Source organism: Rhinopithecus roxellana, chromosome 19 (assembly GCF_007565055.1).
Source record: "Rhinopithecus roxellana isolate Shanxi Qingling chromosome 19, ASM756505v1, whole genome shotgun sequence".
NCBI classification, from domain to species: Eukaryota; Metazoa; Chordata; class Mammalia; order Primates; family Cercopithecidae; genus Rhinopithecus; species Rhinopithecus roxellana.
This window is the reverse complement of record NC_044567.1, coordinates 81200100-81226200: the sequence shown is the minus strand read 5'-3', so window position 1 is coordinate 81226200 and position 26101 is coordinate 81200100. Positions and strand designations below refer to the sequence as shown.

At 40.8% G+C, this 26101-nt stretch overlaps 1 protein-coding gene across 13 annotated transcripts in view; it reads right to left on the bottom strand.

Moving 5' to 3' along the window:
* The window catches only part of BPTF (bromodomain PHD finger transcription factor), a 153341-nt gene that overhangs the window by 63085 nt on the left and 64155 nt on the right, over window positions 1-26101 (bottom strand). For all 13 annotated transcript variants that reach the window (XM_010379968.2, XM_010379964.2, XM_010379966.2 and 10 more), the window contains 7 exons: window positions 24024-24211; window positions 22440-22795; window positions 22007-22138; window positions 10424-10553; window positions 9504-9642; window positions 5438-5617; window positions 1791-4101 (listed from right to left, as the gene is read on the bottom strand). In XM_010379968.2, coding sequence (XP_010378270.2) covers window positions 1791-4101; window positions 5438-5617; window positions 9504-9642; window positions 10424-10553; window positions 22007-22138; window positions 22440-22795; window positions 24024-24211 — 3436 coding nt within the window. The remainder of the gene's footprint in view (window positions 1-1790; window positions 4102-5437; window positions 5618-9503; window positions 9643-10423; window positions 10554-22006; window positions 22139-22439; window positions 22796-24023; window positions 24212-26101) is intronic.

The window sequence follows — 26101 nt, the reverse complement described above, 5'->3', positions numbered from 1 at the left end:
CCCATGCCTCCATTAGACAGCAAGGATTATGCTTCTCTCAAATTTGTTTCAGCAAATTAAAATGTTAGCATACATTTGAAGGCAGTATGAATTTAAAATGTATAATGTTTAATGGAAGGTATTTCCTTTCATTAAAAAATGTGAAATCAAGTAATACAAACTGCGCCATAGTGCATACTAAGACATTCAATTCAGCTCCTGAAATTCAGCTGTGCAGAACAGGGCCCCGAGCAACACTTGATCAGGACCAGTGCCTAACTCTGCTGGAGAGTTCAGAAAAGAGTGCTTCCCAGTTGAGCCTACCCTCCGTTTCAGAATACAAAGAGCAGAAAGGTCAGCCTCCACAACTGCCAGGTCACTTTATAATTAAAGTATTTGTACACAGTAACTTTTCCAGTGGGAAAGAAGTTACCTGCAGGACAGTCAAGGACACATTTTGGGACCGCTCTCAATGAAGAAAGCAGAAAAGTGCAGAGTAATCCTATAAATCCATGAATTGTAATGAAGAGTTCCTTGATTCCCTGCAGGATTCTGCAAATCCTTCATTGCAGGCCCTGCAGAGAAATTGTACTTTTCAGCTGTCTCTATTGAGTGTGTAATGGAGTGATGATATTTTATTTCAAATCAAAAGATGAGTTATAAAAAACTTGGTCAAACAAACTATGACTGGTTGTATTAATAAATGAATTCCTTCATAGAGAGTACTTACTTTTTTTTGTAATACTAGCTGATTGTAATATAAAGGAAACCAAAAAAGGGTGATTTTTAAAGAAATTGGAAAAATGTTAAAAGACACACAAAAACGAAGCCTAAGGGGAAATGAAAACGGCTCCCTAACTCGCTGAAATAATCTGAGGATCCTAGCAAAATCTAACTGCAACTATGACCGATTCTGATTTCTAAAGATGTTCCCAGAACTCTCATGTTTTCAATGTTTATGTTCCATCCTTCTCAATTACAGGGGTGAAAAGATAAAGACAAGGACATGAAAAAGGAGAAAGCAAGGACAAATAAGTGAAATGTGATATAGCAGATAAAGTACCAGACTGGGATTTAGGAAAACCGGGCACTATTCCTGTGTCTCTGTAGCCACAGGCAAATCACTGTACATTTACAAAAGATAAGAAGTTCTAAGATCCCTTCCCAACGTCAAACTACATGATTTTACAACTGCCAACACTATCTATTTAGGATGCATCCCCTAAACTTAAAAGTGCCCAGAAAATTTTAAATTAGGACTCTTTCTGGGTTTAAAAAAATTTCTAAGGAATCTTAGACACTACCTATTCATACACAAATAACAGAGAACTCCAAAACAAGTGTTTATCATGCAAATAAGCTACATTAGGAAGATTTTCACATTATGATAAGCTTTATGAAATTTACAGGCATGTTTATGTCTTATTTTTTACGAATTACCTAATAAAATACAAAACATTCCAGAAAGTTGGTGATTATCTTGTTCCCAGAGCAGTAACTCAGAAAATCAGACCACAAAAACAATCACATCTGACACGTTCCTTTTGTCTTATGAAAGTTAAAACTGAATTTCATTTTAAAACATTGTCTTAAATTTTAAGTCTTTAAACATTTTTCCCTACAAAAACTTTAGTACATACCAGTTGGCCAATTTTGAAGCTTTCTGTATCCTGTTTCCATTAGTATCTTTAGCCATTAATATATGTTTCCTGTCTTATCTCTATTATCTCATTTTTTAAAAATGAGATATTCTTGTGAGATAATTCTTTTAAAAATTTTCTCCCTCCCCAAATACATTTTAAAGTACATACCTCCAAGTGATGCCAAAGGTTGGTCTAGGAGAAGGATATGGCCATATATCCAAAGCAGGTTTTGCATTGTAATTAAAATAAGGGACCTCTCGGATTCCTCCTTTTCTGGCCAACTTTTTTAAGTCATCATTAGGCAAAACAAAAATGCTCTTCTTGCTGCTCTTGGTAACAAATTTTCTATAGGATGGCAGAGCTGTACCTGAGCGAGTCTTCTTTGGTCTTGAAAATTTCATCAGTTTCACTTTGTCTCGTGTGGAATACTCTTTGCTCACAGTCATAGATGTAACCAGCGTGCCTCCTGTGGTGGTCAGGGAGTCTGTCACTGTCGTGGTGACCACGGTTTTGCTCTGCTCCTTTACAGAGATGATGTCCACAGTGCTGCCTGTGGAGGGTGTGGAAAGCTTGGTCACCGTTGTAGTGGTGGTTGTGACAGTGGACTTCGCACAATTTTCTGTGGAAGAAACCACAGTTTGCTTATCGCCTTTTTCTACCTTGATCACAGTTTTTGATTCTGTGGCCACAGTGGAAGTCATCGTGGTGACTTCTGTGATGACGGTTTTTCTTTTAGATTCTCCATTGACATTTTCATTTTTGTTGACGGGCAGACCATTTTCATCAATAAAGTCATTACTGAGATTAGATTCCTCTCCAGAAGGAACAGGTGATGAAGTAACTTTCTTAACTTCTGAGGTTTCTATTTCCATATCTTCTACCTGATTAACTGAATTGCTTTCTGGACAAGATGGTGAAGGTGTGGTCGTCTGTGTACCGTCAGACTCTTTGGTTGATGGCAGGGTCTCAAGGCTATCTCGGTAGTTACCTTCAGCATCTGAAGAACTCAGTAAATGTGATTTTGTTTCGGAGCTGTTTCTTTCATTAAAATCTTCCATGATGACATCACCATTAATGAATGGCCTTACAGCAGATTCTTTAACAGTCAATGATTTAATATCATTCTCAGGGATTATTTTATTTATATTATTAACCTTTGGTTCAATATTACCACTTACTACTTTACTCTCAGAAATTTCTTTCAAGCATTCACCTTTCAAATATATCTTGGGTTTATTATCTTTTCCATTTATTTGAAATGTACTTGTTCTCTGTCCTTTCTTTTCGGACTCTCGATTTTCATTATTCTTTTTGTCAGTAGTATTTTTTAGCTTTATTTGATCACTACATTTATTAACTGATCTCTCCTCTAATTTCTTCTGCTGACTTGTTTTTTTACCATTTGCTTCAGTTACCTTACCCAGCAGCCTGTCCTCACAGTTTCCAGTGGACTTATCAGAAACCAATTCACATTTTAATGGCTCCAAGCCTTCAATACCTTTTTCTTGAGTTCTGAACTGTTCAGAAATACTTTCATTGCTATTCTGAACAATCATATCTTCTTCACTGCTATCGTGAATAGACACAGTATCAGAACTATTTTCCAAAGTGCTATTAGATTCAGAGTCACATCCCAGTTTTCCTTCAAAGTCCATTGCTTTTGACAGAGGTGTGGCATCTCTGTCATTGGTACTTTTAGGCACTGATGAATGTAAAGCACTCTTGGAAGAAGAAACGATGGTGTCATTTTCCTCCTGTATGAGCAGGTTTTTGTTCTTATAAATCAAAGAATCAATATCACCTGCACTGGCTAGTTTAGCGTCTTCAATGAAAAAATCATTTCCTTTTGTTTTACTCTTACTGGGTTCCTGGCCTTTACTGGCAGGGTCAGAGACATTTTCTTCTATGTCATTTTCAATGGAATTTTGTTTCTGACAGTTTGTTTCTGGGCTCCGAATGGAGATATCATCTAACACTTGACCTTTTGGATAAAGTTTGTTTGTGGTATGACTAGGATCACTCATTCCAAGAACTGAGGAATCACTTTCTGAACATCCCCGAATCAAGTCCTCAGGTCGATCATTATTTGCATTCGGGCTCTGTTCTTGTCGCATCGAGTCACTCTGACACCCTTCTTTTGCTTTTGTTATTACTGGTGATTCAGAGAGATTTTTTGAAGAATTTGTAGAAGTCTTTCCTATACCCTTAATTCCACCCTCCAACTTGATTTTTTCGAGGCGCTGTTTTTCTTCCAGTGTAAACTGTTTAATTCTCCTTTCAAGAAGTCCATCTAGTTTGGATGATTTTGTTTTCTTTTTGTAACTAGTCCTTAGATGAAAACCCTCACTAACATTGACCACATCAACTTGAGAACTCTCCTGACAATTCACATGTGACTCTGTTTTCATGTCATCGTCTATTTCCATTGGTTCTTCCTTGCAGGGTTTATCACTGTCAGAATCTAAAAGCTCCTTCACATCTGTGAAACAAAGACATTTATAGAAATGTAACTTTTACTCTGAAAGGAGGAATTTATACTTTTTTTTTTTTTTTTTTGAGATGGAGTCTCACTCTGTTGCCCAGGCTGGAGTGCAGCGGCGTGATCACAGTTCACTGCAACCTCCACCCCCTGGGTTCAAGCAATTCTCGTGCCTCAGCCTCCCGAGTAGCTGGGATTAGAGGCATGTGACACCATGCCTGGCTAGTTTTTGAATTTTCAGTAGAGACATGGTTTCGCGATGTTGGCCAGGCTGGTCTTGAACTCCTGACATCAGGTGATCCGCCCAACTCAGCCTCCCAAAGTGCTGAGATTATAGGCATGAGCCACTGTGCCTAGCCAAAAATATTAAAGTATCTATTTTTCTCATTTTCTCTCTAGAGCTTGAACATATATTTCAAAGTTCCTGATCAATGGATAGTGTTGAACTTTATGAGACATACATCCCCGAAATACTTAAATATTCTGATCCTTAGTATCTAAAAATGATGGAATGCCATAATGAAAAAGTACTTAGTATGTGGCAGGCGACTGCACACGCTAGTACCTTCATGTAATATTTTGTATAGACTTTTACAGTTATAACATATCTCTAGCTACATGCATTATTTAGCTTATCTAGTTTTTTAAAAAATGACTTGTTACAAAAGACAATGTAGTTCCTCAAAAGGTTAAACAGAGTTACCATATGATCCAGTAATTCCATTCCTAGGTATACCTCCAAGAGATGTGAAAACGCTTGGCCACAAAAAACTTCTGCATGAATGTTCATAGCAGCATTATTCATAATAGCCAAAAGAGGAAACAGCCCAATGTCCATCAACTAATGAATGGATAACAAAATGTGGCATATCCATAGAGTATTATTCAGAAATAGAAAGTACTGATACATGCTACAACATGGATGAACCTTAAAAACATGCTAAGTGGATGAAGCCAGCCACAAAGGACCACATATTGCCTGATTCCATTTCTATGGACTGTCCAAAATAGGCAAATCCAGAGAGACAGAAAGTAGACCGCTAAGCTGGCGGCACTTTGGGGAAGGATTGGTAAGTAACTGCTAATGGGTATGAATGAGGCTTCTTTTCAACGTTATGAAAATGTTCTAAGATTGACATGATAATGGTTGAACTTTGTGACTATACTAAAAACCATTGAATTTACACTTGAATTGGGTGAATTGTATGGGATATGAATTACATTTTAATAAAGCTATTATCAAGAAAACACAACGCAGTACCTTTCCTGTGGTGGGACCCCGATCCACTGCATTCTTATCACCCCCAGGCTGTCCTCCACAGCTGACTCTCCTTACCTTGGTCCTTTTTCTCAGTAATCTTTGAGATATCCATTTCACTTTGGTCTGCTCCTTTTGCAGCATCTGAATCTTTTACCTCATCTTTTTCAGAATCAGGTTCTGTTTTTATTTTTTTGGGACTTCGTGAACATTTTCTTTTATCTGACTCATCCATATTTTCATCCATATTATTTTTGGCTAAAAAGAACCATGTATAGCACAATTAACGTTATTTCCAGTATTAGTACTTTAATATGTCAAGTTTAGTGAAAACAAACAAGTATTTTCCAGCAAGTTATGTTTCATTTCTTCATTTAAAAAAAAAAAAGTACAAAGGTCTTACTGAGTATAAGGTACCACACAATCCTATATGCCTGGCTGACCTAAAACATAGAAGGAATGACTGAATTTCAGACATTTCAGAAAACTTTGTACAAACATTTTTGGTGAAACATGATTTATGAAATTTGTTTTAAAACACTGCAGGATAAAAAAAAAAAAAGTGGACCTGGTGCAGAGCCTCATGCCACTCTACTCCAGCCTGGGTGACAGAGTGAGGCTCTGTGTCCAAAAAAAAATAAAAATAAAAATTGTAATTCAGTAACATAGCTACAAGATAAACATTAATACTACAGGCTGGCGTGGTGACTCATGCCTATAATCCCAGCACTATGCGGGGCAGAGGTGAGTGGATCACCTGAGGTCAGGAGTTTCAGACCCGCCTGGCTAACATGGTGAAACCCCATCTCTACTAAAAATACAAAAATTATCTGGGCGTGGTGGTGCGCACCTGTGATCCCAGCTACTCAGGAAGCTGAGACAGGAGAATTGCTTGAACCCAGGAGGCGGAGGCTGCAGCGAGCCGAGGTCACGCCACTGCACTCCAGCCGGGGTGACAGAGTGAGACTACGTCTCAAAAAAAATAAGCGGTCAGTGACAACTGAAACAAGAGTGATAAAATTTGGATGTATGTGGTAGCTCATGCCTATAATCCTAGCACTTTGGGAGGCAAAGGCAGGTGGATCACTTGAGGACAAGGAGTTCAAGACTAGCCTAGCCAACATGGTGAAACCCCATCTCTATTAAAAATAGAAAAATTAGGCAGGGCGCGGTGGCTCAAGCCTGTAATCCCAGCATTTTGGGAGGCCGAGACGGGCGGATCACGAGGTCAGGAGATCGAGACCATCCTGGTTAACACTGTGAAACCCCATCTCTACTAAAAAAAAAATACAAAAAACTAGCCGGGCGAGGTGGCGAGCGCCTGCAGTCCCAGCTGCTCCGGAGGCTGAGGCAGGAGAATGGCGTAAACCCGGGAGGCGGAGGTTGCAGTGAGCTGAGATCCGGCCACTGCACTCCAGCCCGGGCGACAGAGCGAGACTCCGTCTCAAAAAAAAAAAAAATAGAAAAATTAGCCAGGCATGGTGGTGCACACCTGTGATCCCTACTCAGGAGGATGAGGCAGGAGAATCGCTGAAACCTGGGAGTTGGAGGTTGCAGTGAACTGAGATCGTACCACTGCACTCCAGCCTGCGTGACAGAATGAGACTCCATCTCAAAAAAAAAAAGTGGTCAGTGACAACTGAAACAAAAGTGATAAAATTTGGGTGGGTGTGGTGGCTCATGCCTGTAATCTCAGCACTTTGGGAGGCTGAGGCAGGCAGATCACTTGAGGCCAGGAGTTCAAGACCAGCCCAGCAAGGTGAAACCCCATCTCTACTAAAAATACAAAAATTAGCCAGGTGTGGTGGTACGAGCCTGTAGTCCCAGCTACTTGGGAGACTGAAGCAGGAGAACTGCTAGAACCTGGGAGGTGGAGTTTGCAGTCCACTCCACTCCACTGCACTCCAGCCTGGCTGACAGAGCGAGACTGTCACACACACACAAAAATATAATGAAAGAAAACTCGTGTATGAAGGATTATCACAATCTGTTCGTTGATTCCAGAAAGTCCATATTAGTAGTTTCTAACATACTTTGTGTCACAGAACCCTATTAGAAATGGATAAATACTATGATCCTCTACCAAGGAAAAAAGTGTGTATATAAATTTTTGTAATCTATTTGAATGGTTCTTGGACTCCTTGAAGTTTATATAACAGAATAAAAGACTGAAGAAAAATCATGAAATGCAATGTGTGGCCTTGCCTGGACCTGGTTTACTGCTAACAGTAAAAAGGTACCTCTAAGACAACTAGGTCAAGTGGAATATGGACTGAAAATCAGATGATTAATTTATTAATTATAGTTAATTCGTTGAGTGTGATAATGACATGATGGTTATGGAAAAAATGTCTATGTAGAGATACATACTGAACTTCTGGTGAAACATGATTTCTGGGATTTGTTTTAAAACACCACAGGATTTTAAAAAATGGTCAGTGACAACTGAACCAAGAGTGACAAAAGTTGGCTGGGAGCAGTGACTCACACCTGTAATCCCAGCACTTTGGAAGGCCAAGGCAGGCAGATCACTTGAGGTCGAGATCGAGACCATCCTGGCCAACATGGTGAAACCCCATCTCTACAAAAAATACAAAAATTAGCTGGGCATGGTGGTGTGCGCCTGTAGTCCCAGCTACTTGGGAGGCTGAGGCAGGAGAATTGCTTGAACCCAGGAGGCGAAGGTTGCAGTGAGCCGAGATACGCTAATGCACTCCAGCCTGGCGACAGAGCGAGATTCCATCTCAAAAAAACAAAAACAAAAACAAAAACAAAAACAACTTCCTAACCCCCACAAAAAAACCTCATTTATGTGACAGTGTTTTGGAAGCCTCTATCACTTCCTTTCTGGTTTTCTCTTACGTGCAACATGCTAAGGTTACCAGATACATAACTCCTCAAGAAGTGAATTAGTACTGAATTTAAGATTTTTTTTTAAGAGATTGAGTCTTGCTCTGTCATCCATGCTCGAGTGCAACAGCACAATTGTAGCTCACTGCAATCTCAAACTCCTGGCGTCAAGCAATCCTCCTGCCTCAGACCCCCAAGTAGCACCACGTGGCAACACGCCTGGTTAATTTTTTAAACTTTTTTGTAGATATGGGGTCTTGCTATGTTGCCCAGGTTTGCCTTGAACTCCTGGGCTCAAGTGATCCTCTGGCCTCAAGTGATCCTCCTGCCTTAGCCTCCCAAAGCACTGGGATTATAGGTGTAAGCCACTGCGGCTGGCCCGAAATTTTTTTTTTTTTTTTTTTTTTTGAGACAGTCTTGCTTTGTCACCCAGGCTGGAGCTCAGTGGTGCAACCTTGGCTCACTGCAACCTCTGCCTCCTGGGTTTAAACCATTCTCCTGCCTTAGCCTCCTGAGTAGCTGGGATCACAGGTGTGTGCCAGCACACCCAGTAAATTTTGTATTTTTAGTAGAGATGGGGTTTCACCATATTAGCCAGGGTAGTCTAGAACTCCCAAGTAATACACCTGCCTCAGCCTCCCAAAGTGCTGGGATTACAGGCATGAACCACTGCACCTGGTGGCCTGGCCTGAATCTAAGATTTTGAAAAATGATAATCAGGCGGCTGAGGCCTCTTCTAAAAAACAAGTTCCATTCTACGATCTTACGGAAATCTGAGACATCAAATTCCTGTGAATAAAGGTAATTTTTAAAGTTTTAGGGTTTTAGTAAACTAAATTGGTAATTTTGCAGTACTATTAAAAATTTCAGGAAAATGTTTTTATCTAAAATATAGTCAATATACTACAAATCTATAAGAAATATAAAGCAGGCCGGGCACGGTGGCTCAAGCCTGTAATCCCAGGACTTTGGGAGGCCGAGACGGGCGGATCACGAGGTCAGGAGATCGAGACCATCCTGGCTAACACGGTGAAACCCTGTCTCTACTAAAAAAAATACAAAAAACTAGCCGGGCGAGGTGGCGGGTGCCTGTAGTCCCACCTACTCCGGAGCCTGAGGCAGGAGAATGGCGTAAACCCGGGAGGCGGAGCTTGCAGTGAGCTGAGATCCAGCCACTGCACTCCAGCCTGGGCGACAGAGCGAGACTCCGTCTCAAAAAAAAAAAAAAAAGAGAAAAAAAAAAAGAAATATAAAGCAGAACGATTATGCAGAAAACGTAATTTTAATTACTTACTTCCTTCTAATGACTTTCTGTAATTCACATTAGTATTGCCTGGCAATTTCGGAACAAACCTATAGACATGAGTTTTACTAATCCAGCTCCAACCACCATAGCCCGTCACTCTGTACTCTTCACCTTTTTGTTTCCAAACCTGGTGTAAATGAAAACATTCAACAGTAAGAATGACAATGCTTATAAACCACATGTGGTTTTACACGTTTTTACCAAACAAGTTTCAAAGTCAGGCAAATTAAATTTACTAATCATCCCCAGGTTTTTCCAAGTGGGGACAAATAAAATTTACTAATCAACTTAGCTTTCACTGGGAATCAAAGATCAATGAAATAATGCTCCTTTTTAGCATGTAAAATTTAACACAATTTTACAGTTTTATAACAACTTCAACAAATTGTCCTCATAAGCCTCCTATATTCTACTAAGATAAACTGATGCTTTGTAAATTTGCCAGGAAGATGCACTTCATCCCTAACATATTACTTAAAAGACTATGTCAAAAGTAGGCCAGGAGCAGTGGCTCACACCTGTAATCCCAGCACTTTGGGAGGCCAAGGCAGGAGGATCACCTGAGGTCAGGAGTTCAAGACTCACCTGGCTAACATGGCGAAACCCTGTCTCTACTTAAAATACAAAAATTAGCCGGGCATGGTGCTGCATGCCTATAATCCCAGCTACTCAGGAGGCTGAGGCAGAAGAATCATTTGAACCCAGGGGGCTGAGGCTGTAGTGAGCCAAGATTGTGCCACTGCACTCCAGTCTAAGCAACAGAGCCAGACTCTGTGTCAAAAATAAATAAATAAATAAATAAAATAAAAAGACTATGTCAAAAGTAAAATAAAATTAGTATTCAAAGTTTCAGGATAAAAGTTTCAGAAATGGCTAACACTATTTTAAAGGGTTGTTGTCAAAATTACCTGATGTTTAACTGGAAATGTGTATTTTACCCATGTTGCTTGCTGCATCGTTTCTTCCTCTTCCTGTTTTTTCTCTTTTTTTTTGACTTTCTCCTTTTCTTCTCTTTCAATTGATGTCATCCGGTGTAACCTAAGAATGCATGGATAGAAAGACAATGTTAACTTAGAAAAATAAACAGAAAAGATAAAAATGCAATACTGAAAAATGAGGAAGACAAAGCAGACTTACTTATAATCCTATAAACCAGACAATCCCAACTGACAAAACTTAGTTGTAGTTGTACAATTCCTTAATAAGAAAAGACAGAGTACAAAAAGGCAAAAACAAGAAATGCTATCCTTTCCATGCCTCCTCCTAACAAATAATTATGATTTATTCCTAAAACATTTCATGTACATACCAACATTTATGTATCTCTTTACATAGTCCATTACATATTCACACATATGCATTTTTTTTTTTTTTGAGACAGAGTCTTGCTCTCACTCAGGCTGGAGCGCAGTGGCACGATCTCGGCTCACTGCAAGCTCCGCCTCCCGGGTTCACGCCATTCTCCTGCCTCAGCCTCCCAAGTAGCTGGGACTACAGGCGCCCGCCACCATGCCCGGCTAATTTTTTGTATTTTTAGTAGAGATGGGGTTTCACCGTGTTAGCCAGGATGGTCTCGATCTCCTGACCTCGTGATCTGCCCGTCTCAGCCTCCCAAAGTGCTGGGATTACAGGCGTGAGCCACCGCGCCCAGCCTACACATATGTATTTTATAGTGCACACACAACCACAGTTTTTAATCAGTGGATAATTACACTAGAAGATCTTTCCTTATCAAAATACACAGATGTTTTAAGGAATTAAAAAATATACCATTGCATGGATACGCTACAATTTACTAAACCAGGTAACTGTTAAAGAATACTTTGTTGCCAGGCGCGGTTAGCCTGGCAGGAGATCGAGACCATCCTGGCTAACACGGTGAAACCCCATCTCTACTAAAAAAATACAAAAAAAAACTAGCCGGACGCGGTGGCGGGCATCTGTAGTCCCAGCTACTCGGGAGGCTGAGGCAGGAAAATGGCATAAACCCGGGAGGCGGAGCTTGCAGTGAGCCGAGATCCGGCCACTGCACTCCAGCCTGGGCGACAGAGCAAGACTCTATCTCAAAAAAAAAAAAAAAAAAAAAAAAAAAAAAGCATATTTTGTTTCCAGAGTTTTTTCCTTCCAAAAAATGAAGACCAAAGAATACAAAAACATTTATTTTATCAAGCAATATTTCTGATTCTCACAAGCACGGGGGATTTCAAAGCATTCACAGGATCTACTAACATAAATGAGGTTTCTTACATCCACAGAGAATGGGGCCCATGGGGCCCCAGCTTTCGAGAGAGAAGAAGGATGAGGAAGGTCGGCCCATATTGACCTAAATCATGAGACACAGGCACCGGCCACAACGCTTTCTCAGGCAGGAAAGAAAATCACTGCATCTACCAGTAAAGACCAGGCCTGTGGTGAGGCTCTACATTCAGGCAATTAGACTAGATTTTCATGAATCAGAATATTTCTCACAAACAGAGACACGAAGCAAAACCTACAAAGAAAGGAGCTCTTGTCTCTAAGAGCGCTAGTGGCAGAAGAACTGCTTTTATCACACCCTAACCAAATGTAGCCAATTTCTCATGCACAGTTCTGTGGCAAGAATAGAGACCTTTTTTTAACGGGGTAGTGATGCCAAAAAGATGTGGGAGGAGATTTCAGTCTTTTTATCTCCTTTCCCCCCACCAAAAACTCCCCACCACTCTCCCTGCTTCTTCTCGCCCCCCACTTTTAAGGTTTTGTGTCCCTGTGATTGTAGGTCCCCACAATACGGTCTCCCCCAGGCTGACAGCTCATGCCTATTAACTGCACTCAACTGGTGTAGCAAACATTCTCCATAAGGCTCTTCACAGTCTCTCATAAGGTGATGGGAGGAGGGGAAAGGGAGTAGATCCTCACTGGGAGTAATGTACTCAAATTCCATCCCTCTGGCAACACACTTGGAACTAAGGAGAAGGACAAGCTCTGCAGGCACAATACAGTGGATAACCTGAAGTCGCAGGCTACAGGAGTAAGGCGGGGTGACTATGCCAGAAGGACTGTGTAGGATTTCTCATGGAGATTTTGAGGGCTTGTCTTCTTTTTTTTTTTTTTTTTTTTGAGGCGGAGTCTCGCTCTGTCGCCCAGGCTGGAGTGCAGTGGCCGGACCTCAGCTCACTGCAAGCTCTGCCTCCCAAGTTTATGCCATTCTCCTGCCTCAGCCTCCCGAGTAGCTGGGACTACAGGCGCCCGCCACCTCGCCCGGCTAGTTTTTGTATTTTTAGTAGAGACGGGGTTTCACCGTGTTAGCCAGGATGGTCTCGATCTCCTGACCTCGTGATCCGCCCGTCTCGGCCTCCCAAAGTGCTGGGATTACAGGCTTGAGCCACCGCGCCCGGCCGAGGGCTTGTCTTCTATACGCCTCCGAAAGGCCAGGTCCAGCATGGCAACTGGGCCATTTTTGCTGAGAGGCCAGGAATGGAGCACGGTCTAAAGGACTCTAGCGCAGTGACACCCTAGGAGCTCACAGTTGGGCAGCGTGCTCAGTTGTGTTCTTGGTGTCCACGAGGCAAAGAGGTCCCTTTTATCATTAAATACAAAGGCTTCCCTTTGCGGAGGAAGCAAGGCCAGTTAGGCAGTATTATGGCTAATCTGTGATGCTACCTATCCCAGAGGAGCATGATGGTGGGTGTGCCAGTGGCAGATTTTCCTTCTACTTCTCCTTGATCAACTAAGTCCGACCAGGAGAATGGACTGAACTTCAACTCCACTCCCAATCTCCACGTGGGGCTCAGGGTTTTGTGGTGTTTTGCTATCACAGCCAAAGCTGTAAGAAACAACATTTTATGTCCTTCTAGGTAAACCTAGGGAATACACCTCTATATCCTTCAGTGGTGGGATGGCTGGGTCCAAAAGTTCCTGCACTGAAAATGCTGATGGATATGGGGTCAAACTGCTCTTCAGAACAGTGCAATCATAGCTCCACACTACCATCAATCATGAAGCCACCCTGAGCTCCTACAGTTTCACTCATGCTGAGTTAGTACTGAACTTCTAAACTGTTAGTCAAATTCAGAGGTAAAATATACTATCCCATTGTTTTTAATTATGAAAGAAGGAATCATTTTTATGTCTACTGGCCTTTCATATTTATTTTTCTGCAAAATGCCTATTCAAATCCTTTGTCTTGTTTGTACTAGACTATTAGCACTTTTCATTTATAAAAGGTCTTTGTCAATTAAGAAAATTTTCCATTTGTGGTACAAATATTTTTCCTCAGTTTGTCATGTCTTTTGAGTTTGATTACAGTAACAATTTTCCACTCAGAATTTTAAATACACGTATCCACTTTTTTCCTCTACGGCATCTGGACTTATCTGTTTAAAAAGAAAGTATCACAATAAAAACATAAATTAATTCATGCTTTCTTATTGAAGTTCTCTTTTGTTTTTAGGGTTTTGGGGTTAACAATTCTTCATCAATCTAAATGTTTTTTTGCTAAGGCAGAGATCTAAGTGATATTTTCCCAAACATGCTTTCCCTTTGTGATGTGTAATGCTACCACAGCTGAATCTCCATGCTTAGGTCTATTTTTGGATTCTGTATTTATCTACTGATTTGCTTCTTCTGTAGAAAAAATTAATGAAGCTTCAAAATGTGCTCTAATATCTAGTACCTTTTTCATTAACATCTATTTTTTCCCCTTTTGGCTATTCTTACACAATAACTTTCTTTTTCCTTTTTTTTTTTAAAGATAGGTTGTCACTCTGTTGCCTGGGATGCAGTGCAATGGCGTGATCATAGCTCACCTCAGCCTCAAACTCCCGGGCTCAAGATCTCCTCCTCCTCTGGGCTCAGCCTCCCAAGTAGCTGGCATTACAGGCACACACCACCACACCTGGCCAATTTTAATTTTTTTGTAGAGACAGAGTCTTGCTATGTTGCCTAGGCTGGTCTCAAACTCCTCACTTCAAGTGATCCTCCTTCCTCAACCTCTCAAAGTGTTGGAATTATAAGCGTGAGCTACTGTGCTCAGTATTCTTGCACATTAACTTTTCTAGATCAAATATTAGTTTCATTTTGGTCAAACCTCCCCTGCTCCAGGATGGAAAATCTTACTCCCAAAGTATCCTTCATGTCTTTAGTTAAGCTTTAAAGATTGCTTAACTTTTTAATTAATTATTATTTTTGGTAGAGGACAGGGTCTCCCTATATTGCCCAGGCTGGTCTTGAACTCCTGGGCTCAAGCGATCCTCCCACCTCACCTCCCAAAGTGCTGGGATTACAGGTGTGTGCCACCACGCCTAGCCTAAAGATTTCTTTACACAGGCCTTGAATATTTCTTGTTACATTTGGCCAAATGTGGTGGCTCACACCTATAATCCCAGCACTCTGGGAGGCTGAGAAGAGTGGATCACTCGAGGACAGGAGTTTGAGACCAGCCTGGTCAACACGACAAAACCCCGTCTCTACTAAAAATACAAAAATTAGCCAGGCATAGTGGTACTTGTCTGTAATACCAGCTACTCGGGAGGCTGAGGCAGGAGAATTGCTTGAACCCGGGAGGTGGAGGTTGCAGTGAGCTGAGATGGCACCGCTGCACTCCAGCCTGGGTGACAGAGCAAGACTCCGTCTCAAAACACACAGACACAGACATGCACACACACACACACAATTATTCCTTCATTATAATTTTTCAAAATATGTAAAATGCAACTAGGTTAAGACACGTGGCCGGGCGCGGTGCCTCAAGCCTGTAATCCCAGCACTTTGGGAGGCCAAGACGGGCAGATCACGGGGTCAGGAGATCGAGACCATCCTGGCTAACACAGTGAAACCCCGTCTCTACTAAAAAAAAAAAAATGCAAAAAACTAGCCGGGCGAGGCGGTGGGTGCCTGTAGTCCCAGCTACTTGGGAGGCTGAGGCAGGAGAATGGCGTAAACCCGGGAGGCGGAGCTTGTAGTGAGCTGAGATCTGGCCACTGCACTCCAGCCTGGGAGACAGAGCGAGACTCCGTCTCAACAAAAAAAAAAAAAAAAAAAAAAGAAACGTAACTTTATCTATAACCAATACATCAGATGCTTATGTGTCCAACTCCCTGGCAATCAATACTTTTGTGGTAAACATTCTCTTGTTTTTCCTTACACTTTTAGAATCTATGTGTGTGCATCCCAAACAGTATAAAGTTTGGCTTTTGAAAACTCAGCATAGGCTGGGCATGGTGGCTCACGTCTGTAATCCCAGCACTTTGGGAAGCCGAGGTGGGCAGATCACGAGGTTGGGAGTTGGAGACCAGCCTGGCCAACACGGTGAAACCCCGTCTCTACTAAAAATACAAAAATTAGCCGGTTGTGGAGGCACGTGCCTATAATCCCAGCTATTCAGGAGGCTGAGGCAGGAGAATCGCTCGAACCCGGGAGGTGGAGGTTGCAGCGAGCTGAGACTGCACCACTGCACTCCAGCCTGAGCGGCAGAGCAAGACTCTGTCTCAAAAACAAAACAAAACAAAACAAAACTCAGCATCAAGTATAAAACTACCTGCACAGAGCAGTTTTGTTACTATCAAAGAAGGTTCCCAGAAAAATACAAACTTCTCTCTGGGTCACAGTCTGGCTTTAACTTTCAGGAAAGTTCACAGACCTCTTTTGGTGAAATCAGTGGGTGAGATCATGAGCAAACTCTGGAAGATACAGGGCTCACCACAATCAAGGTATCTGTCGTGACTGCAGCATAAAACAGGTCTACTATAGCCAAGCATCCAAAGTGGCTGGCTCTGTACTTCCTGTTTTTGGATCTTTTGAGGATTGTTTATGCCATTGACTTGGGATTTGGCCTTCGTGGGTAGGCTGCCATTGGTCTACCTGCATTATTGCTTCTGCAATTTTATAGGTGGTGTATTTTCTGTTGTTTCCCTCGTCCCCGTGGGTCTGTAATTTTTAAAAAATTTGGCCACAGCTTTGGTGGAGTTCAGCGTGGAACAAAATTGTATGTGTTAATTAATTAGATCAACTGCATATAATAATTGTGTATCTTGACAATATTTATAAGTTTTATTTCTCTTGGCAAACTGTATTTCCTGGTACTTTTAGAAAATGTTAAAATATAATGTTGACAATTTTTTTGTTTGTTTTTTTGAGACAGGGTATCACTCTCTTGCCCATGCTGAAGTGCAGTGGCACAGTTATTGCTCACTGCAGCCTCCAGCTCCTGGCCTCAAGCGATTCTCCTGCCTTGGTTTCCCAAAGTGCTGGGATTACAGGTGGGAGAGCCACTTCACCCAGCCAATAGTGGGTGTCTATTTTGTTCCACCTCACAGTTATTGGGAATGCTTCAAGGGTTTCACCAAAAGGCATAATAATTTGGTTTGAAATACATCTTCAAAAAAAAAAAAAAAGACTTCATACATTCATACTTATCTAAGAGTTTTTTAAAAAATGAATAAATAGGCCAGGTGCAGTGGTTCACACCTGTAATCCCAGCACTTTGGGAGGCCAAGGTGGGAGGATCATTTGAGGTCAGAGATTCAAGATCAGTCTGGGTAACATAGGGAGACACCATCTCTACCCAAAAAAATGTAAAAAAATTTAAAAAAAAACAATAAATAATAATGAACTTGGACAAAAAACCTTCTTGGCATCTAATGAGATGATCAAAAGGTTTCCTTTCTTTGACTTTTTTCTTTTTGAGACAGTGTCTTGCTCTGTTGCTCAGGATGGAGTGCAGTGGTGCGATCTCAGCTCATTGCAACCTCTGCCTACTAGGTTCAACTGATTCTCCTGCCTCAGTCTCCTAGTATCTGGGACTACAGTGTGCACCACCATGCCTGGCTAAATTTTCATAGAGATGGGGTTCCACCACGTTGGCCAGGCTGGTATTAAAACTCCTGGGCTCAAGTGATCCACTCGCCTTGGCCTCCCAAAGTGTTGGGATTATTGGTGTAAGCCATCGAGTCCAGGCCTTCTTTGACTTCTTAAAATAGTATGACATTAGTAATCTCCTAGTATTGGAGATTGGTGTCTAAGGTGAAGCCAATTTAGCCATGGTTTCTTATTCTTTAAATTTACTCCTGAATATATCTGCATACCAATATTTTCAGATTTCTTATAGATACACCTATTTGCTATTAATTATTATAATAAATATTAATAAAGGAGACAGGGCCATAATTTTCTATTTGTCTATTTCTATTTATCAAGTTTTCTAACAGTTTCACACTAACAGAAACAATAATCTGTAAAATTTCCTCCTTTTTCTATTCTGGTAGAAAAGTTTAAATAGAACTATCTGGTTCCCGAAACTTAAGAAAAACCTTATGAAATCATCTGGTCCTGCCATCACCTTAATGACAGGTGCAGTGATAAACAACCAGAAATCCTTCTCCTGCCTAAGAGTGTGGCTTCTGCCCTACTAAGGACTGAGATCACTGTGGTGTCCTTCCCAACCCTTCCCCCAACCAAAGGGAGCTCGGTAGGCCCCTTTCTGTGACGGTGGGAATGCAAGGCGGGGCATGATCAGGCTGGGACTTCTATTCCACCATCTTGGTCCACTCCTAGGTGGACCCCTTTCTTTGTGGATGTAGAAAACCGGAATACTGTGTTAGTAGACCCTGTGAAGGCTTTAAAATTCCAAGTTCTAATAAAAGAGAATCAGAAATATTGGTTAGTATGTCTCTTGTTTTACTTTTTTTTTTTTTTTTGAGACAGAGTTTCACTCTTGTTGTCCAGGCTGGAGTGCAATGGCACGATCTCGGCTCATCGCAACCTCCACCTCCCGAGTTCAAGTGATTCTCATGCCTCAGCCTTCCAAGTAGCTGAGATTACAGGCATGTGCCACCACACCTGATTAATTTCATTTTTTTGTTTTGTTTTGTTTTTTAATAGAGACAGGGTTTCTCCATGTTGGTCAGGCTGGTCTCGAATTCCTGACCTCAGGTGACTGCCAATCTTGGCCTCCCAAAGTGCTGGAATTACAGGCGTGAGCCACCGTGTTTTTATTCTAGATATTGGTTATTTGTGCTGTATTATTTTTCCCCCCTTGATAATCTTATCAGAGGCTTATAAAACATAATGGGATCCTAAGCTATATTTGTTTTCTATTTCATCACATTTGCTCATCTTTAATATTTTCTTTCTTTAGCTTGGTTCCTTGAGATGTACCCCTAGCTAATTAATTTGCAGTTTCTTTCCTAATATGAGCACTAAAAGCTAGCAACTTCTCCTAGGAAGACTTTAATTGCATCTCACAAATTTCAATGTATGTAGTACCTTCATGAACATCCAGATCAAAATGTGTTCTAGTTTTCATTATGATTTATATTTGAGCATTTATTTATTTAGAAGTATTATTTCTTACCTTTCAAGTATATAGCCCTTGTGTTTAAAATTTTACAAATGTCTATATTCCTAAACAATACTGTAACATTGTATTATCACACATGCTTTTAAACTCTACACAAACATATGTGGTATCCACATTTATCCTGATGTATTTTCAGTGATGGAACTGTTTTCTGTTTTAAAATTTTTATTTTATTTCAGATTCAAGGGGTATATGTGCATACACACTGGGGGGAAATGAGTTTCTAGTTACTCGTTACCTGTATAGTAAACACTGTACCCAATAGGTAATTTTACAACACTTGCGCCCCCCTACCCTCTCCAGATGTTTTCTTTTCTTTCTTTTTTTTTTTTTTTTTTTTGAGACGGAGTCTTGCTCTGTCACCCAGGCTGGAGTGCAGTGGCCGGATCTCAGCTCACTGCAAGCTCCGCCTCCCTGGTTTACGCCATTCTCCTGCCTCAGCCTCCCGAGTAGCTGGGACTACAGGCGCCTGCCATGTCGCCCGGCTAGTTTTTTGTATTTTTTTTTAGTAGAGACGGGGTTTCACTGTGTTAGCCAGGATGGTCTCGATCTCCTGACCTCGTGATCCGCCCGTCTCAGCCTCCCAAAGTGCTGGGATTACAGGCTTGAGCCACCGCGCCCGGCCCAAATGTTTTCATTCTATTGTAAACTTACGAGATTCAATCTCGACACTTGTGTGTTTTTCACAAATAGTGTGTTTTTCACTGCTATGTAACAGTCCATTATGAAGTAACACAATTTAAACATGCCTGATTGGCCAGGCGCGGTGGCTCACGCCTGTAATCCCAGCACTTTGGGAGGCCGACGCAGGCAGATCACAAGGTCAAGAGATCGAGATCATCCTGCCTAACATGGTGAAACCTCATCGCTACTAAAAATACAAAAAATTAGCTGGGCGTGGTGGTGGGCGCCTGTAGTCCCAGCTACTCAGGAGGCTGAGGCAGGAGAATGGCGTGAACCCAGGAGGCGGAGCTTGCAATGAGTCGAGATCGCGCCACTGCACTCCAGCCTGGGAGACAGAGCAAGGCTCCGTCTCCAAAAACAAAAAAAAAATAGGCCTGATTATGAGTACTTAGGAATTGTTTCCAAATTTCACCATATGAAATAATATTATAAGGAACACCCTACTACAATGTCTTCTCATGTACACAGGGTAAAAGTTTCTCTACTGTATTAGGAAGGAGTGGAATTGCATTTTTAACTTTGTTTTTGTCAAACCACTCTCTAAACTGTTATAGCAACCATTGTACTTATTGTGCTATTATCAGAAATGTATCACTAATCCCAGCACTCCAGTAGGCCGAGGCAGGCAGATCACTTGAGCCCAGAGTTCAAGAACAGCCTGGGCAACATAACGAGACCTCTTATCTGTAAAAAATACAAAAATTAGCCAGGCATAGTGGAATGCGTCTATAGTCCCAACTACTCAGGAGGCTGAGGTGAGAGGATAACCTTAGCCCAGGGAGGTCAAGGCTGCAGTGAGCTCTGATGATGCCACTGCACTCCAGCCTGGGTGACAGTGAGATCCTACGTGAAAAAGAAAAAAAAAAAATGTATGTGGTGGAAACACCAAAGAAAACTGGGAGCCACACCTTTAGCAGATGAAAAACATTTAGTAGGCATAAATTTATTTTTCTCAAAAACATATCTTATGTCCCTTTTGTTTTCTTTTGAGATGAAGCCTTGCTTTGTCACCCAGGCTGGAGTGCAGTGGCACAATCTCAGCTCACTGTAGCCTCCACCCCCTGAGTTAAAGCCATTCTCCTGCCTTAGCCTCCCGAGTACCTGGGAAGACGGGCATGTGCCACCACATCCAGCTAATTTTTTAGTACCTCGGTCTCCCTAGGTGCTGGGATTACAGACATTGAGCCACTGTGCCTGGCTTTTTACATTTTAAAAGCTATAGGGCTATGCCTTTGGAGTGGACTCTGTAGAAAAGATGGGGGCAGGGAAGATAAAATAGTTCTGACTTTTTGCTTTATGCCCTTAAATATTCTTTCCATTACCATAAACCTTAGTTTTGTAATAATAACTTTTTAAAGACTAAAGTTACAAAGCAAGTCTATCAGGGCTAAAAAGTAGATTCAAGTCACAAAATTTTCTTTCTTTTTAGTCATCTGTTCAAGCTGCACAGCCCTGGGTCTACTCAGGAGCTACATGACCTTTGGTTGGACACTGAACTTTAAAAAAGGATATAAATCAGATTCCCAGCATACTGCCTACAAGATTCTAGAATAAATACTAAAAAACATGAGTGTTCTTTCTAGTCAATAAAAATGCTACTTTAGAAAATATTTCAAACTTTCGGGCCGGGCGCGGTGGCTCAAGCCTGTAATCCCAGCACTTTGGGAGGCTGAGACGGGCGGATCACGAGGTCAGGAGATCAAGACCATCCTGGCTAATACCGTGAAACCCCGTCTCTACTAAAAAATACAAAAAAAAAAAAAAACTAGCCGGGCGAGGTGGCGGGGCGCCTGTAGTCCCAGCTACTCGGGAGGCTGAGGCAGGAGAATGGCATAAACCCAGGAGGCGGAGCTTGCAGTGAGCTGAGATCCGGCCACTGCACTCCAGCCTGGGTGACAGAGCAAGACTCCGTCTCAAAAAAAAAAAAAAAAAAAGAAAATATTTCAAACTTTCAAATACCAGATCTCTTTTGATCTTCATCACAATCCTGTATGGCAAATAAGAACTAATATTCATGGAGGGTGTGGTGGCTCACTCCTGTAATCCCAGCACTTTGGGAGGCCGAGACGGGCAGATCACAAGGTCAGGAGTTCAAGACCAGCCTAGCCAACACAGGCAAACCATGTCTCTACTAAAAATACAAATAATGAGCTGGGCACGGTGGGGGGTGCCTGTAATCCTAGCTACTCAGAAGGCTGAAGCAAGAGAATCGCTTGAACCTGGGAGGCAGAGGTTGCAGCAAGCTGAGATTGCGCTATTGCACACCAGCCTGGGCGACAGTACAAGACTCTGTCTCAAAAAAAAAAAAAAGAACTAATAATATTCATTAACGTTTACAACTTATATAGGAAGAAAATGAGGCCAAAGGTAAAGTCTTCAATATGGCCTCTTAAATACCCTAACTTTCATTATTAATATGCTAGTATTTCAAAAGGGAGCCCAACATCATTTACAAGGCTCAGAATTCACTTACCTGGTATGTCCTAAAGATTCTCGCCATATTGGTAGCATCACAACTGGTTTAACTGCACACTCCAAAATGGCTAAAGCCAATGCAAATTCTCTGGGTTTGCTACACATCTGAACTGCCTTGATCCAATTTGCCCTGTATTTCAGAAGAAATGAAAGAAATTATTTCACTAGGTTGACCTTAAGTTAAAAGCACAGTAGTTGTAACTTTGGCCTCCATCTGATTCCAGGAATAAAGACTCTGACTCCTAATCCTCCAAATAGTGGTGTTGGTTCAGTAAGTTAGAAGTACATTCATGCCTCTAACGTCCTGTCTGTTGACCACATTGACTTCATTCAACTCATTGGTAATGACGTTTTCAAGCGCACATCTACAACAAGCATTTTATAAACATTTAATATATCTACAGCAATAAATTAACCTTAGTTTCCTTTACCTATGTGATGCCCAATTGGGATGAAGAAAGGATGAAGGGATGTTGTTTTCTAATTGGGTGATAGTCAGTCTCAGAGTAGATATAGTAAGAACTTTGGACCCATGGACAGAACCGTTCCATTTGAACTCTCCTGCTGGAGTCAGACAGAATTTATGTGCAAGATGCCTTCTCTTATCATGATCTTCTCTGTGCTGGTGCTTATTCAAAGCAAATGAATTGGTGGAGTATTGATTGTGGTAGACGCGATACTTCCCTTCTTGACCCAATTTAAAATAATTGTTGATATTTCCTTTCATGACCACTTCCTTTTTGGTGCTCAACCGTGAAATTTCCCCTTGAGAGTTAACTACCAGTACCTGACCAAAAACATAAAAAGACTGCATTATTTATGTCAATCAAAGATGTAAATTTCATCTGATCAACTGTCTTTCAATAATTAAAATTAATCACTCAAAGTAAGTTAAGATAAATCTTATGATAGAACTTTTGAAGTCTAAAAGCTAAGTTAAAAGCTAAAGCTAATTGTTTACAATTAAACAACCAAGATATGCCTGCAGAAAGAAAACACATATTAAGTACCTATTACATGCCAGATACTATTATTCACTGTTTTCATGTATTAATACTTCAAATATACACATGAAACCATACATATAAATTACTCACCTACCTTTTTTTTCAAGTATATAACGTACACTTAAGAGAAAAGAAGGGCATTGCATGTACTACCCCCAAAAACTATATTCCTAAAAACATCCTTTCGGGTCCTTTTATCATGCTAGCTATAGTGTAAGACCCCATGGATACTTCAAAATAGTATTTTCAAACAGTTGGTCCCAACTCTTAATGGACTATGAAACAGTGGGTCTTCTTCAGCTTTTTTAAAAATAAAATGTAATGCAATATAGGCTACCACAGAAAATACCAGAGTGCTTCCCACATAATAAGGTAAAACACTATTTCAGAAAGCTTTTGAATATGTGTACTGGACTGCTATGGAAAAATGTGTATGTGACTGAGGGTCAGAGTCAAAAAGAAGTATGAAAGTCACTGCTTTTAAGCAATTGCTGTGATGTTAAGAACATCATTTATTCTTGCATATCTACCCTGAAAATAATTCTCGAATATCGGACACACAGTTGGGGCCATGTCCTGTCACCATGGCTAGCTGAAGGACAGAGATACCGAGTCCTAGCTCTGATCTCATTGTTCATGATCAGAGCTGGGATGCCATGCTGTCCTGTCCACAGTACTCTGCTATCAATGGGTAAGCCTCATCCTTTAGCTGCAGGTTCACCTGAAGTGATCACAGCTAGAACTGAGCAGTGAATCACCTACAGTTATTTAATAAACCATAAACCCAAAATAGCCTACTCATATGTGTAAAGAAGGCTTTAATTCTTTAGAATGATATGTAGAATAAAACTGATCACGTAGTAAGAAAGCGTATCAGCCATTTATAGCATTTTTATCCCTTGACTGAAATTTGGGTTTGCAACTATACTTATAAAGCCTAATGCTTTCAATCTTGTTACCTACTATAGCTTTGGAAATAGATGTTTCTTTTAAACAGAAAGAACACACCTCTTTGCCCTCCTTAAATAATTTATTTGCTTCATGGGCAGCGGCTGCCACCTGCTGGCTCTTCAGCTGACTAAGTTTGCTATCTGGATTCCGCAATCTGGTGATGATTCGAGTTGAGCCAGATGATCCTTTTCCAGCTCCAGGAGATTCGCTGAGCTCCCCATTGGACTTCTCCGATTTGAAATCACCTATTGTCAAATGAGAAGGCACAAAGCAATTGCTGACAATAAGTAAATAATTATAACCACCTTATTTCAGCAAAACTCATATCAGGTGTATATGTAAAAATCCACAAAGTAAACAGATTTTTTAAAAAGCCCTTGAATGGCAAAGCAAGTATCATTAATCCTTAAGTTTTTCACTTAAAAGAAAATGTCGTAACTCTACTGAGTCATCTATTATTCCACAAAAAATTCAAACATGCTAGGTTATCTGTTTCAAAGCTCATCTATGTGAAAACAGGAAGGGCTGCTACAAAGTTACAAGTAACAAAAACATAATAATAATTCAAAAGCAAACTAACAACGTGTTGCCTTATATATTCAATATGGATTTCTGTATAAAAAGGTGTAAGTTTTCAAAAGATTTCCACTGGAATTCTGTTTAAATACCAAATAGTTTTGAGCTTATAAACATAAATGTCACGAATTTTCCACTAGGGAATTTAGATAATTATCTGTGTATGCTTATCAATATAAAAAAATCAACTAGTGTTTTATAACCTAATAAAGACCTCTCAACATTTTCCTAGTAATTTAATTTTTTAAAGTGACAAACTGCACAGGAGCAATTTCTGCTTCATATACTGATCAATCTCACTTTGGCTGACTTTTTTTCTCTTTTTTTTGAGACAGGGTCTCATTCTGGAGTGCAGTGGCACAATCTCATTTCACCTCAGCCTCAACTCCCCAGGCTCAGGTGGTTCTCCCATCTCAGCCTTCCAAGTAGCTGGAACCACAGGCATGCACCACCACACCTGCTTAATTTTTTGTATTTTCTGCAGAGATGGGGTTTCGCCATGTTGCCCAGGCTAGAAAAATTTGTATACATTCTAAAACTACTGCATCACTGTTCAATTTCCATTGACCAGACAGTTGAATAAGCTCTGATTTTTCCTTTTTAATTTAAGGCTTTAAAAAATGAAGACACTGTGGCACTGGCAAATGAAAGGACAGATCATTTACTATATTATATATAATAAAGATGGCATTTTAAGTAAATAGAGAAAAACTAGGATTGGGAAAGCTGGCTATGCATTTCGGGGAAAATAATTAAGACAATTTCATAAACATCTGTTAATTTTACCTGTTCCATACCCCTTCTTTCCTTTGGGGAGATACTTCCCTCACCACTGCCCTCCCACACTTTAATCATATGATTCTGCCAGGGCTGCAAATCAAGTATGTTGTGAGCAGCAGGACCCAGCATGGCCAGACAAAGCACACCACTAGCTGGCCACAGTGACTGCCCCAAGACTGGCTCTCTGGCCCAATCCTCTCAGCATCCTTTCCAGTTTTTAAAATCTGGAGTTGGAGAAGGGGTCTTTGCTTTTTGTAGTAATGAGCAGGAAGGGTGTAAATCAGAAGTTGGCCACTTTTATTCCCACAACATGGAGAAAACCATTGATAACAGCAAACAAGAAGCCCATCATAGAGAAGAAATAAAGAGAAAAATATGAAAAGGCAAAATCAGAAGTAGTTTCAATAACCTCATTTGGCTCCCTAGATCCAATAATGCACCTGAGACTGTCACCAACAATGGACTTCTCAATAGCGTATGTCAATAAAATTCCCCTTTTAAGCAAGTTTGATGGATTTCTATCAAAATCAGTGAATTCTAAATAATGCAGTAGAATATTTTAAGGTTCTGACTCCAAAATATCACACTACTACAGTTTTGGAAATAAAATACAATTCAAAAGCAGGTCTAGAAATTTCTACAAATTTCCAGCCCCTATCTTAAAGGTATGGTAATTAAAATTATCTCACATTCCACAGATTTTTGTTTTAAACAGAAAGAACACACCTCTTTGCCCTCCTTAAATAATAAGTCAAAATGGAGAGAGGGTGCTGAGCATC